At 34.4% G+C, this 17,935-nt stretch overlaps 1 protein-coding gene and 1 long non-coding RNA gene across 2 annotated transcripts; one reads left to right on the top strand and one right to left on the bottom strand.

The window, feature by feature from the left end:
• Window positions 1-440: 440 nt before the first annotated feature.
• Window positions 441-15,104, bottom strand: LOC128557418 (endonuclease 8-like 3). Its single transcript, XM_053544789.1, has 7 exons — window positions 14,931-15,104; window positions 11,304-11,347; window positions 8,919-8,926; window positions 8,550-8,608; window positions 5,474-5,538; window positions 2,090-2,365; window positions 441-1,120 (listed from the first exon to the last, which is right to left on the bottom strand). The coding sequence occupies exons 1-7, from the start codon at window positions 15,102-15,104 to the stop codon at window positions 835-837; spliced, it is 912 nt and encodes a 303-aa protein (XP_053400764.1). The 3' UTR covers window positions 441-834.
• Window positions 3,704-5,434, top strand: LOC128557224 (uncharacterized). The gene is made up of 2 exons (XR_008371137.1): window positions 3,704-4,193; window positions 4,983-5,434. It is a non-coding gene; the product is annotated as an uncharacterized LOC128557224 (long non-coding RNA).
• Window positions 15,105-17,935: the final 2,831 nt, after the last annotated feature.

Raw genomic sequence — 17,935 nt, 5'->3', positions numbered from 1 at the left:
ATAATCAGAACAACAGTATTTTAGACCCTAGTGACGCCTGTGTCAGGCGATAAAACTCGATCCGAGACCAGTCGAACAAAGTTTTGTGAAACGAAAGCAGCCATTTCAAGATGTACCAGAATTCTGTCTATATATTAGAGTAGACACCGAAGTCCAATTGTATGACGCCATACTTCGAATCCCTGAATAGCGAGTTCGATCACCGTCCTCCATCTAATATTGCATTCCGGACATTCTTGGAGTCCCGTGTATGGGCATATGTCACCAGACATCCGGCTACCAGGAAAGCTTCTAGACTGGAACAATGTCCGTATATTGCACCATCCGCCAGCTAAAATAACGTATCTAAAATGCACGGGTAACCGGTGGTCCGTCCTGCCTAAAATAACTGTTAACTAAAATGAAATATCATTTTTTGGTTATTTCAAGGACTTAGAAATCAATTTCTAGACTTTATTTAATGTATTTCTACCACTGAAAACTTGAGGGTCTACCTCTATAATACATATGAAAACAACAAAATTCTACAATAAGAATTTATCTAAAACTTACAAAAACTAAATATTTTCATAAGTACAACATGGAAGACTAGTCCAATGTAAATACACAGTTCTATCATGTACAATGCTATTGTTTATGCTGTAAAAAGCAAAGGCTGCAAGCACTTCAAAGAAGTGAGAGTAATATGCTCACTCAAAAAGTTACCACTGTTAAGTTGCAATCACTTGCTTCTTCAATACAAAACTTACACTGTTCAATTATAACCATCTGCTCATTTAAAAACTTTGCAGTGTGCAGACATTTATCATATGCCATCATAAAATCTGTCACTATTTAATCATAACCTTCTGCCCACTCAAAAAACTTGCATTGTTTATTCTTTGGCATTTTGCAAGCGAAGAATTTCCTGCCATTGTTTGGTCCTATCTTCAACACAGTGCGTATAGTACATGGCTTTCCATGATCAGGACACAGCGGGAACTTCTCATCTGCCCACTGCAACAAAACACAAGTTTTATAGTTTAATGAATAGGAAAACAAATTTTGTTTCTGTGAATGCTTTTTTATAGTCTGATATACTAGTAGCTGACCATTTTGCAGTAGCCTTTCAGTTATGAAACTGTTGTCAATTACCCCAACCATTGTTTTTTATAACCACCATTTAACTGATTTTTTTCTGAGGTAACTGACAACTTTCCTTCAAGAAATATGATAAGATTGGTTCAACAAATACATTAATAACTCTTGTCAAGGACTCACAGAAATAATTCACAGCACTCCTAACCTCGAGGTAGTTCTCTCCCTTTCTCTTTACCAAAATAACTATACGGGCTTTTTCTATATTAATAAATTTTCACAAATTTTTGTTTAACAAACTAAACTGTCAATAAATCTTCACAATACAAATCTATATCAGAGAAACCAATTTTCATATTGTGAACAAAAATATGCATAAAGGCTTCACATTGAGATTTTTCTTCTTTTTTTTCGCTTTATAAACAATGTTTCAATCATACCATTTTTAACAGGTGCCCCTTAATTCTCTACCATAACTGACCTGTTGTTCCCAGGCAGCAGATTAAGTTTCCAATATGCGGGCAGCAGAAGTGTAATGATGATTCAAATCTTCTTTAGACATATTCTCAGTCAAATCATTTCATGAATCATTAAATAGAGCAATAATGGAGATAAAGGAAATTGGAAAGATAGCTTTTTGGCTCACAATTATCCTTCCCCTATGAGGTACACTTCCATTACTAGGAGCTCAAACTCCTAACGTCTTGACTCAGTCGTGTGCTGGAACTGCTGAGTTAACTTATTGTTAAGGGTAAGACATCTGAGAGAGATTTTTTCCCTCGTAAATGACAGGTAACAAAAATAAAGCAGATCTGGACTATTAAATGCATGATGTGTATCAAATTTGGAGCCTTTAAGCAATAACTCACCTCAAAGAAATTAATCACTAATGTTATTGGTTGATTTCATTTGTGATCTAAATTTTGATTGGTCATTTGTAGCTGCTGTGACTGCATTAGAGGTAAGCACACCAGTTCGGTCAACTTTTCTACTTTTGACTGGTTTTTCAGACTCAACATTTCCAGATAACAATCTTTTTCTATTCTTTACTGGCTGTATAACTTCATTTTCATCTAGAATTACACAGTCGTCTGAATCCTGTAGACCAGTAGCTGACAATGTAGACGACTTTAATCTCGGATTGAGGCAAATGTTACACGTTGTAGACGAAGCTTTATTAATAAAAGTACAGATGTCACATGACCATTCTGTTTGTTCTGTTGTCATTGTTGAGTCATCATTCCCAGTTTTAACCCATCCAAGAAGACTGCCCTTCATCGGCAATTTTCTGAAACAGATGAAATGTTAAGCTATGTTTAAAAATTCTGTAATGACAAAAGTTGATGAGAGAAGTTAAATTTTTTAGATTAAATTGATATATATGCAATATGCATATATATAAGAAATGTGTTCTGGAACAATAATGTTCCTTCAATATGTATCATCACATCCAACTGTCCTAGAAACTGCTTCTATAACCCCATTTCTGATCATTAAAAAAAAACAGGTGTGTGTGCATGCAGCAATAACTGTAAACAATAAAATATCGGTAAAATCAATGGATGATCCCCTAAATATGATTACTGCATATTAAAAGAACAAAAGTGGAATCCATTGACTGAGCACATATTGATATAGTTTACTAAAGTTGAATAATCAAAAGGCAGTATCTCACTGAAAAATCATCCCACATGAATAGAAGGTAAGTGAGTGAAGCCTCCTTAGAAATTTTGCTGAATTCCAGCAAGTGGTTGCTGAGAAATACTCCTGACTAGGATGGTGCTATAGTTCACTAATGTTGAATAATCAAAGGGCAATAACTCAGTAATAATATTTCAACCGTAACATGAAGATAACATGCACATCTCCTCTTGGGAATAAAGCTTCCAATTAAGTTTTGTTTAATTCTAACCAGTGGTTATTAAGAAATACTCCGGACAAGAATTGTACTATAGTATACTAAAGTTGAATACTCAAAGGGCAATAACTTAGTGAACAAGAGCTGTCCATAAGACAGCATGCTTGCCTTTTCTCAGTGCTTGACTCTGAATTAGAGCCAAGTTAAAAAGGGGCATAACTCTGTCAAAATTCAAATCAGAGTTATGGGGATTATTTCTCCTGGTGTAGACTTTGATAGTAAATAACTATGTTAAGTTTCAAGTCAATAGCTTTGATAGTAACAGAGATATTTGACTTCATCAAAACTTTAACCAACAGCGACAGCGACACCAGGGCATGTGTAATAGCTCTACTTTTTCTTCGAAAAGTCAAGCTAAAAATCATCTGACTGGAACATGAACCTGATATGCAACATCTCCTTTTGATAGTGAAGCTTACTATGAAGTTTTGCTAAATTCCAACCAGTGGTTGCTGAGGAATACTTCGAACATGAATTGTACTATAGTGTATTACCGTTGAATAATCAAAGGGCAATAACTCATTGAAAAATCATCCAACCAGAATATAAAAATAACATGGGCATCTCTTCATAATACTGAAGCTTTTCATGAAGTTTTGTTAAATCCAACCAGTGGTTGCCAAGAAATACTCCGTACAAGAATTGCGGGACAGACGGATGGACATAGCAGTGACTATATGCTTCCACTTCAGGCAGCATAATATGTCACAAATTGACATACGGGCCTTATTTTATCTGTAGTGTAAATGCAGGTATTGCATCATCTTTTTGTAAATTTTTGAGTTATTGAGGTAAATGTCAGATTTCACGCATAAAATACCTCTCATGTTTTTCTGTATTTCATAACTTAAATTTCCATGTAAATTTCATTAAATTCGGTTCAGTAATAAGAAAGTTGATATTTTATAAACTTCAGTAATTTATGTTTTTATCCCCAAAACCACTATAATGGGCCTAAAATTGTCAATTTAAATCCGCGCCAAAGTAGTTAGATTCCCCGGCTATATCGTGAATCCCGTGAAAATAGAAATAGTAAGAGTCCACGGCTTAGCCGTGAATCCCATGAAATTTAGTATTTGGCGGGACATTATCCTTTAAATAGACTGGACTAGATATGCCTTGCGCACACCACCTTACGACTTTATAGACGAATCTATGTCTGAATTATTTTCTTGCTAGAAATTTATGCTCGATCGAGGTAAGAAATTTATTTGTTAGATTTTTGTATGATTTTTGCATTACGATTTTTATTTGGTAAATTTTTGTTCATTCTACAGAATTTTGTAACATTTACTTTTCGGCATGTGATTTTAGCTAGTTTCGGTATGTTAGGATAATTTATTAAATTTTTCAGACTTTTGTAAATTATTTCGAAAGAAGTCTAAACGTTTCGTTTATATAAGATGTTAGATTTATACTGAAATTTGTAACATGATATTTATAAAGTACTTTGTTTCAAAAACTTATGTCAAACATTTCGTTATTATGGAACGCCATTACTGCATTGTATTGTTATGTATAAATCTATATGGCAAGTCTAGTACCATGTATATATTATTGTAATTTGTAATTGTGTGCCAGTCTATAGCACATCTAATAAATTCCGTTGTAGTGTATGGCATTAGATATTATATGGATGCCAACTATCATATAACGTTTGATTTACATTGAATTTTGTTAATTTGTAGTTGTAAATAATGGCTGCAGTTTATCATGTCCGTATCTATAATGTTGCATCATATACTTTTCATATCTTTTTCATACTTTAACTTTAGTCTTTTAAGTAAGTAATTAATTTTGGTAATAATGGAAGTAATAAGTGACGTATTTTAATCATGTGACGTTTGAACTTAGTAGCACATATATTTTGTATAAGTAGCACGTATTATTTATGGGAGCCTACGGAGGTATGGTATACCGAAAGGAGCAGTTTTATGCCCTGACTTTTTGTTTTGCTATGGTGCTTACCATATGTTATATATTTTAGCTTCTTCCGCCAGACGATTTTACCTGGTGATGTCATAACCCGGAAGTACAATGCCCGAGGTTCACTTGTCTTCACTCGCCTGGATGTGATATTCCCAGCGCAGAGCTTTCGTCCCATGGTTGTGCCGTAAACCGCAAAGACGATGATTTTTGTTATCCTCTGAAGTCAGCTCAGGGATGCAATCACCTACCACCATAGGGAGCCAACACGGAATCAACGTATTCACGGTTTAAAGGGACTGAATTTAGAAATCTGTTTTGTTTGTGCTACTTAAAGTTCACAATTACATTAAAGACCTGTGTCACGTCAGATTAGAATGGAAGTATAAGAACTTTTGTATCTAGAGATACTGAACTTTTTTTTTTTCTTTCTGATAATCAGTTTTTTTTTCTTTTCATATCTATTCATTGTTAATAATCATCTTTTGTAAATAAATTTGTAAATATTGTAAAGGGTGTTGATTTGTTCTGATAGTCACCTTTCCATCGCACTGTTTACATTTTCTCTTACTGTAGATTTTGTAATGTACATGCAAGGGTTTGCCATCTCTCCGACACTGAAATATTTTATAGGAAAGTTATTATCAAATTGATTATCAATAATTTTATGCATAGAAGTTGAATTTTATTTGCATTGCAACATATATACAGTTTGTTTTTGTAAACATCATGTTTGTAAACATTAACAAGAGCACCGCCTTGCGGGTGCTGATGCTCATCTGATTTTTTTGTACAATAGAAATATTGTCCTACCCATGATTTTCTAAGTCTAAAAAGGGGCCACCAGTCTTGCAAAAAGCAGGATAGAGTTATGTTTCCTGGTGTACAGTGTCCGCTTATGATGGAGAAAAGCTGACTTAAACATAATACTCAACCAAGAAAACTGATTTTCTAAGTATAAAAGGGGCAATCATTATTGCAAAAAGCAGGATGGAGTTATGTTTCTTGATGTACAGGGTCAGCTTATGATGGTGAACAAGTGTTGCAAGTTTCAAAGCAATAGCTTTGATAGTTTAAGAGAAAAAGTTGACCTAAACATAAAACTTAACCAAGAAATCTGATATTTTCTAAGTCCAAAAGGGGCCATAAACCTTGCAAAAAGCAGGATGGAGTTATGTTTCTTGCTGCACAGGGTCAGCTTATGATGGTAAACAAGTGTTGCAAGTTTTAAAGCAATAGCTTTGATAGTTTAGGAGAAAAGCTGACCTAAACATAAAACTTAACCAAGAAAACTGATTTTCTAAGTCCAAAAGGGGCAATAGTTCTTGCAAAAAGCCGGATGGAGTTATGTTTCTTGATGTACAGGGTCAACTTATGATGGTAAACAATTGTTGCAAGATTCAAAGCAATAGCTTTGATAGTTTAGGAGAAAAGTTGACCTAAACATAAAACTTAACCAAGAAATCTGATATTTTCTAAGTACAAAACGGGCCATAAATCTTGCAAATAGCAGGATGGAGTTATGTTTCTTGCTGTACAGGGTCAGCTTATGATGGTGAACAAGAGTTGCAAGTTTCAAAGCAATAGCTTTGATAGTTTAGGAGAAAAGCTGACCTAAACATAAAACTTAACCAGGCAACGCCGACGCTGATCAAGTGATGACAATAACTCATCATTTTTTTTTCAAAAAATCAGATGAGCTGAAAATTGCGTTTTGTAACCTTAACTCAGGGTTCCATATTTAGTGTGTCTTGTATAAGAAAAACACGAACTCAAGGTAAAACAAAACATAGTCAAAAAGTAGAAAGGTCATTTTGTAAGTAGAGAAATTTTGGTTTGAAAACGTGTAAACACGTATGACCTAGTAATCGAACTGTAAGTAATTATAATTTTAATTATAGGCCTAGCACTGACGCTGAAGTAACTGTTGCAGACACGCCACTCAATAACACTTTAATAACACAAACACAACAATGGAGTTAATCAACAGTCTCTGCTGCTGGTAGCAAAACATATGTCCGTTTAAGACACAAAATGGACAATTCATAAAAGATACAGCTTGTTTTTCCCTTGAATTTTTACATTTATAAACACTGCCACTGGTTCCTGTTTAGACGACATCTCTCAAGAATGTCTGTGCCAGGGAGGATAGTGTAAGATACAGAGGAAACTCCTATTCCAGAAGCTTCTCTGGTTCTATAGCATGCTAGGTGTATACATGTAACTCTTATCCAAAAGAATGCAAGTAATTCTATTTTAGGAGAAAGGTATGGAACCCCTAGTTTCCTGGTCTAGTTGCTTACTGCAACACTTCTGGGTCTGCTCTGACACTGCTCTTGTTTTCTGTACGAGCTTAATATTACGTTAGATAACAACATTATTCATACTTTAGATATCTTTATACACTATGACAAAATATATACAATTTCATTTTGATGTTGTAGGAGTAATTTGCTAGTTCTGTATGTATCAATATTTAGTTATTGCCACCTATGACCGTTACATTCCCAATAGTCGGATGGCTACCATTAAACAGTGCTGGTACAAGGTACATATATTTTTAGTTTTCTATTCATTGTACTTTGAACATTTTAACTTCTTATCCATCATGTATTGATTCTAGCTATGTAACTGTTTACTTCTTAACTGTAGCGATCTCACATTTTGCAGACGCCACTTGCAACCATGACTCGTGTTTCACCATAAAGCACATTGCATGCCAAGCACTTCTGAACAGCTCCGGACAGAACCTACCTAGTTATATACTCCATGTTTTCCCTCTTTTTCTGGACACTTCCCATACGAATACACCTGTTCCCAATGGCCAAAAGCTACTACAATTCCCATTGTTTTTGCAACCAGTGTTCCAAAAATTGCATGCGTTTGAGACTTATTTTAACCATATTTCAAAATTCCTAATCTAGAAGTACTGACCCAGCCTAACAAAGGATAACAAGAGAACCGCAATGCGGAGCAATATACACCTGAAGGTATGACCTTTGACCCCTATGTGTGACCTTGACCTTGAAGCGAGCCATCCGAAACATGCGCTCTGCATGTCGTTTTGATGTGGTGAACATTTGTGCAAAGTTTGTTTAAAATCCTTCAAGCAGTTCAAGAGCAGACAAAAAACAAAAGTCATATGACATTTGACCCCTCAGTGTGATGTTGACCTTGAAGCGAGCCATCCAAAACATGCTCTTCACATGTCGTCTTGATGTGGTGAACATTTGTGCCAAGTTTCTTTGAAATCCTTCCAGGGGTTCAAGAGTTACAGAGCGGACACGAAACTGCTAATGGACGCACACCCATACGATTTGGTATTAGGTGGTGACCACTTAAGGTCAAAAAGACTTAAGTGGTAACGGAATGAATACAAAGGATTTTTATTGTCCTAGGCCACACCTCCTACCACCTAAGGTATCAATCGTTTGCTCGGATGGACAGACAGACGGACGGACAGATGGACACCGGGGTCATAACATAATACGTCCCTTTAGGCGTATAACAACAGCTGTAATTACTGAGAAAATGCATTTCCTTCTGATAACAAGCTGCTCATCACAAAAAGTCTTTTTTTTATTATGCTGACATAGCTTTATAAACTTCATGTATAGTATTCACTTACCTGGTAGAAAATATTGGTAAAATCACGAGTCATCTTGATAAGGTGGGACACATGCTCATCTCACATGCGAGAATTGTCATAGTGGGCGCAGCCATCTTTGTTATTGAAACAAGTAGTTGATGGACATGCCCCAACTAAACAGAAAGTACCAAAACGAAACCCTCCCCCATATATGAACTCCCATTACAGGAAAATTATTTATAAAACCAGACAAGCTAAAAATATATATCTCAAGAATAAAACAACTGAAAACTGGAAAAATTATACAAAACTAAGAAATTTAAAAACAAAAATAAAACGTGAATATATAACGGTTTATTTTAGGGAAAGGTGTGATGGTGGCCCAAAGTCAAAAGACTTCTGGCCAACTATCAAGCCTTTTTTATCTCAAAAATCAGTCATGAAATCTGACAGTCAAATCATCCTTAAAGATCAAGAACAAAATAAACTTATATCTGATCAAAACTTAGTTGTTGACAAAATGAATTCCTTTTATGTAAATACTGCAAGAAACATTGGTATTAATAACAATACCCCTGTAAATAAGGACCATCCTAGTATAAAGGCAATAAACGATAATATAAATACACATAATTTCAATTTTTCCAAGGTTACAGAGAAAGAAATTGCAACCTGTATTAAAAAATTAGACTGTAAAAAAGCGACTGGAGTTGATGGTATACCTCCCAAAATAATTAAGGCCGGAAGTCCCAGTCTCACCTCCCCAATCACTTCTATTGCAAATACAATTATAATTAAAGGAGAATTCCCCACAAAGTTAAAACAAGCTCAAGTGACCCCTATATTTAAAAAAGATGACCCTTTTGTTGAAAAAAAAACTACAGACCCGTCAGCATCCTACCCACACTATCCAAATTGTATGAAAGAATAATAAGTAACCAGTTAAATGAACATTTCAGCTCCATTTTTCATCCCTTCTTAGCAGCATTTCGAACATCTTTTGGTTGTCAGACCACTCTTCTACGACTTGTTGAAGACTGGAAACAAGCTCTAGATGAGAACAAATATGTGGGTGCGGTGCTGATGGATCTGTCAAAGGCCTTTGACTGTTTGCCACATAATCTTATTATTTTAAAGTTAAAAGCCTATGGTCTTACAGATGAGGCATGTAAACTAATGGATAATTACCTGACAAATAGAAGTCAAAGAGTTAAAATTAATAATGTTAAAAGTGACTGGTTAGAAATCATTAAAGGAGTGCCCAAAGGATCGATTTTAGGACCTCTTATTTTTAATATTTTTATAAATGACATTTTTTATTTTGTTCAGCAATCTACTCTATATAACTATGCAGATGACAATACTCTGTCCTTCAGTCATGCAGATCCAAACACCTTCAAATACACCTTAGAAACAGAAAGTAAATCCTTAATAAACTGGTTTGACATTAACCAGGCAAATCCAGAAACATTTCAGTCTATATGTGTAGGAAGCAAAACAAATAAGTTAATAAAATCCTTTCAAATTGATCAAAATGAAAGCATGTGTGAAGATGAAGTTAAACTTTTAGGAATAAATCTTGATTACCTCTTAAATTTTGACAGTCAAGTTACTAATTTATGTCAGAAGGCAGCAAAACAACTAAATGTCCTGCAAAGGTTAAGTAAATTTTTAAATTTTGATACTAAATTAGTTATTTTCAAAACTTTTATTAAATCCAACTTTAATTACTGTCCGTTAATTTGGCATTTCTGTAGCAAAAGTAACACAGAAAAAATGGAAAAAATTCAATATAGAGCTCTTAGGATTGTTTTTGACGATTTTTCTTCTTCATATGACACATTACTAAATAAAGTTAATATGACATCACTTCATTTAGGTAGGCTCAGAACTATTGCCACTGAAACATTTAAATTAATTCACAACATGTCACCAGAAAATTTAAGATCTCTAATAAATGTCAAAGATTCTTCTTATAATTTCAGGTATGTAAATAATGTTAGAAGTCCCCAGGGTGAAGACTGTCAGGTATGGCAAAAATACATTTAGGTTTGAGGCTGTCAGGGTGTGGAACAGTCTGCCAAATGAAATCAGGACCACTGATAACTACAAGGAATTTGTCAGACTGATCCGCACCTGGACTGGCCCCAAATGCAAATGTGCCATGTGTTTTTAGTTACTGCTTTATTTGCTTCCCCTGTGTGTCTTAGGTTTTTTTGTTTGTTTTACTGTTTGTTTTTTTGTAGTTTGCTTGCTTTGTCATCTGTAATGCATGTATAGGTATTGTATAATACCAATGGTTTTAAATGTAACTTCTAGTTCTTTGTGTGTAACCCTTTGTTTTCTTTTTTTTTAGTTTTAGTTACAGAATGCTACATGCTGGTGATGCAAATGTTTTCCTCAGCTGTTTTAAGTAGTTTTAAATGCCTGTTGTAAAATGTGACTCTTCTTATTAATTTTTGTGTAGTGTCAGCTAATCTTTTTTATGTTGCTTTAAATGTGTTCTAATCTGTATGTGGTAAATTGCTTTCCTTTTCCTTTTATTTGCTAGTACCTATGTGCTTTTTGTTTTAATATGCTGTAACATGTATGTGATAATTTGTGATTGTTTATCAGTTGCTTTATTTGTCTTAATGTGCTTTAACATGTATGCTTTTTATTACAGCTGTTTTACTTATGTTGGGCTTATTTACATGTGTTTGTCGGAAAATAGCTTTAAGCTAGTGTTATATGTTTTATACTTATCCGACGTTAAATAAATCTTCTTGTATCTTGTATCTTGTATCTTTTAACTCCGAAACCTTTGAACTGGGCTTTATTCCACTATCAAAAAGTGCCTGTAGAAAATTCAAATGTTTTAAGTAACATACAGTTCCCACCAAAAGTCTAGTGGCAAGTAGGATGTAACTATTGAATTGTTAAAACATTATATACATCATTATGTTTTTCTTTGTGACTAAATCAGCTGAAAGTCTTTTAACAGTCATATTCTTTCTGTAGAATTGACAATCTGTAGACACTTGTATTTTGATGTAAAATTTTCATTTTTCATCTGTCTCCAGACTTTCAGAGGGCACTGTACATGGGTAAAAGGTACACATTATTGTTCATGTAAATTTTTTTAGACACAACGTTTGATGTTTCTTAGCCTGACAAATAATATTTGCTGTGCCAGCTTAATTATAACATTAACAGAGGGAATATACCTCTAAATATATACTGTCTAAATATGTTTCCTTTCATGAATCTATGTACTTATACTATTTCAATTTCTATGAAAGCAGGGCATTTCTGATATCATAAGGGTAAAGCACGATCTGCATGCTTTTTTTATATTAAGTTACATTGTCCTAGGGACCACATGTATTTTAACGAACATTGCATATGGAGAATGTTACTGTTTTAACACTCCTAACTCAAACATGAACTCCTTCCTGTGAAGCCAAGTGAAGAACTTTCTACCAGTTTCCTAAAACTAGTAATGTGTCCAGGTTGTAGGACATTTGACCCCCAGGACATTTGCCCCAATGAAAAAATGTACTACCGGATATTTGCGCCCCCCCAGTTGAAATGTCCGGTAGTACATTTGCCCCCCCCCCCCCCCCACCGCACTTCTTATTTTTAGAATGGGCATTTGCCCTCCAATATTTTTGTCCTATGTGTCAGTAGATATACTGTGTTTTATGTTGTTTTATTATCAAAATTACTGTAAAAAAACAAACTATTTTATTGATAAAAATTTGATGAATATGTTAATTACATTCAGGTGTTAAGGTAAATAATAGCCTATTATTGGGTTATAAAAGTGCTCATAACAATGTTATAATTTTTTAATTTGTGCAATGTTTTTAACACTCAAACTTGTTAATTTGGCAATTATCTACTAGAAAGATGTAAGAAACAAAGACATTGTTATCTGCAATATGATAATTATCTTCTACTAAGTTCCTAAAAAATCACTAGGGGTCCATAGTATACGGATGCTTAATTATGTAATGTTAGGACAATGAAGTGTGTTTCCTGTCTGTAATGGCACTTTGACAATAAAATATACTGACTGATCCCTATGTGTGACCTTGACCTGGAAGGTATAAGTCTTGCAAAGGACAAGCTGCCTTGATATAGTGAATGTTGAAGAGAAATGACACAGTATCTATGAACACTTCAGTATGACCAGCTTGACCTTTGCAGTAGGGGAGTATATGTCTTGCATGTAGACATGCACACAAGTTATTGAATGCTTGTGCCAAGTTATTTGAATATCCATCCATGCATAAAAATGTTATAAAGACCAGACAAAAAATGACCTTGCATCTTTGGCCCCTTAAGCGACCTTCAGTTAGGGGTCTGCATCTTACATGTGACATGTAATTTTATCATTTGTTCAGTTATTTTGAAAACAGACCAAGCTTGAATGCTCTAGGCCAAACACAATTTTCAAACAAAAACTAGAAATGTATCACAAACACGGATGCCCATGCAACATGAGAAAGGGCACAGGCATAAATTATTTATAGTAACAACTAAGGGAAGTTAATCTTAAAAAAAACTAAAGTTGTCACAGGAGTGACGAATTATACCCCCACAATATGGCCTTGTCACAGACTAAGCCAATGTTAAAGCTGAACTAGCTTGACCTTTGACCTACTGACCTCATAATCAATACAGGTCATCTGCTGGTCATGGTCAACCTCCCTATGAAGTTTCACGATCCTCGGCCCAAGCGTTCTCAAGTTAATGTCAAGAAAAGGTTTAAATGTTCCGGGTCACTCTGACCTTTGACCTTTAGAACTAAAAATTAATAGGGGTCATTGGCTGGTCATGACCAACCTCACTAAGAAGTTTCGTGATTCTAGTCCAAAGTGTTCTGAAGTTATTGTCCGAAAACCGTTTCATATGTTCCAGGTCACTGTGACCTTGACCTGTAACCTACTGACCTCAAAATCATAAGGGGTCATTTGCTGGTCATAACCAAACTCCCTATCAATTATCATGATCCTAGGCACAAGCCTTCTCAAGTTATCATCTGGAAACCATTTAACTGTTTTGTGTCAGTGTGACCTTGACCTTTGACCTACTTACTTCAAAGTCAAAGTTGACCTGTATTTTATCATCTTACACCTGTGTACAAAAAATTATGATCCTAGAAAAAGCGTTCTCAAGTTATCAACCAGAAACAGTATAACTGTTCCGAGTCACTGTGACTTTGACCTTTGACATAGTGACCTCAAAGTCGAACTTGACCTGTATTTCATGATGTTACATCTGTGTACAAAAATGAATGATCGTAGGCCCAAGCGTTCTCAAGTTATCATCCGGAAACCGTTTTACTGTTCAGGGTCACTGTGACCTTGACCTTTGACCTACTGACCCCAAAGTCGAACTTGACCTGTATTCTATCATGTTACACCTATGTACAAAGAAATTATGATCCTAGACCCAAGCGTTCTCAAGTTATCATCCGGAAACCGTTTAACTGTTCAGGGTCACTGTGACCTTGACCTTTGACCTACTGACCCAACAGTCGAACTTGACCTGTATTTTCTGATGTTACACCTATGTACCAAACTGACCCAACAGTCGAACTTGACCTGTATTTTCTGATGTTACACCTGTGTACCAAAAATTATTTAAATCGGTCAAGCCTTTCATGAGTTATCGTCCGGAAACCATGAAAACCAACAGACCGACCGACCGACCGACAAGCTCACTCCTATATACCCCCAAACTTCGTTTTGTGGGGGTATAAAAAAAATTCCTAAGTCCACACAAAAATCCTTACCAGCAGGTAGAGATAGGTAAAAATACTTCTCAAAATTGGATGTAACATGCATGTTGTAATACAGAAAAGTGGTCTTGGTTACAATATAAGCTATTTATAGTAACAACAAAGGGAAGTAATTCTAAACTAGGGACCTGGTTCTTGTGCATGACATTCTGTCTCATGAGGGTATACAACTGAGCCAACTTACATCAAAATCCCTCCATACATGAAGAAGAAATGCTCAAGACAAAGTCATTCTTGTATGTGGCCTCTAAGTGCGACCTTGACCTTAGACCTAGGGACCTGGTTGTTGCGCATCACATCATCTATCCATGCTTATTATTTGTGTCAAATTATTTTGACATTGGACCATGCATGTCAAAGTTATGGACCGGACACGAACATCACCCTTTCCCGAACACACAAACGAACAAGCACACACACACGGACAGGGGTAACACTATATGCGCCCCCCACACCCCCCATTTTATGGCGGGGGCATAAAAACAACAACATACAGACGAAAGAACAGTCGGACGTACACACATAGACAGGGGTAACACTATATGTCCACATTTTAAATCTGGCATTAAAACAGTTAAGTATCTTCTTCTTATATAAAATTAAACCATTTAAAGTTATTGTCCATATCTTACCTCATTTTTGATAATGTTTCCCACCCCTGGTAAAATGGATTGATCCAACAAAACATCACAGACAAGTCGATGTTGCTGTTCCTTAACCAGTGGAACCTCCCTAATCCGAACCCCTCTAATCCGAAAACCTTTTAAAACTGAACGTATTATTTGGTCCCATTTTTTCTTATTCATTCTCTATTATAAAAATACCCTTCTAATCCGAAACCTCTCTACTCCGAAAACCGAACAAACTTTTGCGATTTTTATATCCTATTACATTAAAATCTACCCTTCTAATCCGAACCTGGTTAGTCAATGTATCTGATGTAAATCTTGCTCACATTTTGACATTTTTCAGTCCGTTTACAATTTCAGCTATTACTCTTTATAAAGGTGTCAACATCAATAGGCCCCAACACTGGTAATCAAAAGTCATGTCAGAGTTTTGCTTTGTAGATCCATGCAATAAGCACAGGTGTGAAAGAAGCAAGTTCAAATAGTTTGTTTGAACAGAAATAATGTAAGAATTATAGACATATGTGCAACAAGTACTGCCAATGTAATAGATCCTTATTAATCTGTACCTTCCTCAAAATATTTTGTGCAATTTGTTTATTTAAACACTGAAAGTGGTACTAAATCGGATCATTACAATAACCGGTCGAGTAAAATATTCTTCTTTACGCTACATTCTGTGAAAGTAGGAGTGGTGAAAAAAATGTTTACAAGTGATATTGAGAAGTTGAATTAACATTAAATTTACATTACACTGAAGCAATCTACATGCTGCTTATAATTTGATTATTTTTATTAGTCTGTACACAAAAAGATAAATTTACTCTTCATGTGTAACAAACAACATAATTTTTGGTTTTAAATAGAAACCTTTCTAATCCGAAAACCCCTCTAATCCGAACTTTTTTCTGGTCCGAGCATGTTCGGATTAGACAGGTTCCGCTGTTTTATGATCTAACAGATCTATAAAAAGATCAAAGAAAAACTATTTCATTTAAACTATTTCTAGCAAGATTAAGATTTAAACGAAGAGCTCTAAAAAAAACATTTTTGTGCTATTGATAGGCATTGTAGACCTATAGACAAAATAATATATATGAGCCGCGCCATGAGAAATCCAACATGGTTGACGCCGAACTTTCATGTCGCGAAATTGCACGTCTTATGTGCTGTTCTCACCTGACAGTCATGAAATGAGTTAGGAGACATGATCATACAAGGTCTATGAGTAATAGACCGCGCACAGGCCATGAAAAAATGACGTCGATATTGTATAAAGAAGTAAAGAGGTATATTTTAAGTGGTAACTTTTCAATGACGCCAAGTATATATATATTACTTGGAAGAACAATTATACGAAAAGATCAAAAAAGAAAAAGATGAAATTTTTGCTAAATATGTTCAAGAACAATGGAAAAGATTTTTAGACGACTGTTTTGTATTTTGGGAAAAATCAATTTTAGATTTACTTTATTTTGAAAAAAACTTTAAATACATTAATTTACATAACGATATAAAATTCAATGCAACAGAGCACAATTAAATTACCATTTCTAGATATAATGATAATTAAGAATGGAACTTCTATTATCACTGATATATATTTCAAAAGAACTGATTCAAAGCAGTATCTAAATTTCAAATCATGCCATCCTAAACACACAAAAACAAACATTCTATTTTCTTTGGCAAGGAGAATATGTACAATTGTTTCAGACAAATATATACTTAAAGCACGTTTGAAAGAATTGGCCGCGGTTCTGGTAGGAAGAAAATATCCATTACAAGTTATTAAAACAGGAATTATTAAAGCCATACAAATACCTAGAAGTACATTATTAAGCGTTCAGAATAATAAAAGTGGAAATATTATTCCATATATTTCTACATTCAATCCTAAAAGCATGGAGCTATTTGGGATATTAAAAAGTAACTTGGATATTTTAAAAAATGATGATACTATGAAAAGAATAAACTAAACGACACGAAAATCATAAAATGTAAAAGACAACTTCCGAATTTAAAAAGTATTCTTATTAAATCAGAATTTAATGAAAACAGAACTTCTCCATCAGTATAAAAATATAATGACCCTAGATGTAGTTTATGTATTTGTATTATTGAAGGGTCTTCTTTCATTTTAAATAATAAAATATTTCATGTTAAAGAAAGCATGGACTGTACTGTTCAGAATGTATTATATGTACTGGTTTGTAATGGATGTAATGAATTTTATATTGGTCAAACATGTACAGGAGATAAACTCAGAAATAGAAGGACAGTACATGACCAAAAAATAAGAGACCCATCAACAAGACAATTACCTTTAAGTACTCATTTAGATATATGCTCAAAAATCGTCCCTAAATTTTCAATATTTCCTTTTTACAAATAATTTCATAGTAATGATGTTTCAGCTAGGTTATCTAAAGAACGCTATTTCATTGATATTTTTAAATCGAAACTTAACCAAAATTGATGACGTTACAATATTAACGTTGTGTACACATGTGTACGCAAAAAAGACGTTGCTTAGCAATTACACATTTATTGACGCCATATTGTATTATTTGCCCATGAGTATAAACGAAACCGTTAGGCAAATATAATGTTACTCATGTAATGTTGTTTAATTTTTCTTTATAATATACTTGATCCGGTACAAACTTTTTCATTTATATAATTATATATATACAACAGAAAACTGCCATCTATTGCGTCACATCAATGTATACGTCAGTTATACACACAAAACATGATAAAATAAGTATACATGACCATTCATACGACAAATAAGACAACTATATGGTATAATATAATTGACTGTTCCGCTACTTATCACCTTTTTAAAGTACTGCTGTCAAACTATATAGTTATATGGCTATAACATATATGGCTGTATACATATTTTCTAAAATGATATTTCCTGGAAGTCCAGTCTGACAATTTCTAACTTTTTCCTTTCTGCAAATCGATAACTTGTGTTAAGTTTATGTTCATTATCATAC

The sequence above is a fragment of the Mercenaria mercenaria genome, chromosome 5 (assembly GCF_021730395.1).
Source record: "Mercenaria mercenaria strain notata chromosome 5, MADL_Memer_1, whole genome shotgun sequence".
Classification (NCBI taxonomy): Eukaryota; Metazoa; Mollusca; class Bivalvia; order Venerida; family Veneridae; genus Mercenaria; species Mercenaria mercenaria.
Note: the sequence above shows the minus strand (reverse complement) of the source record. Positions and strands in the feature narration are given on the sequence as shown.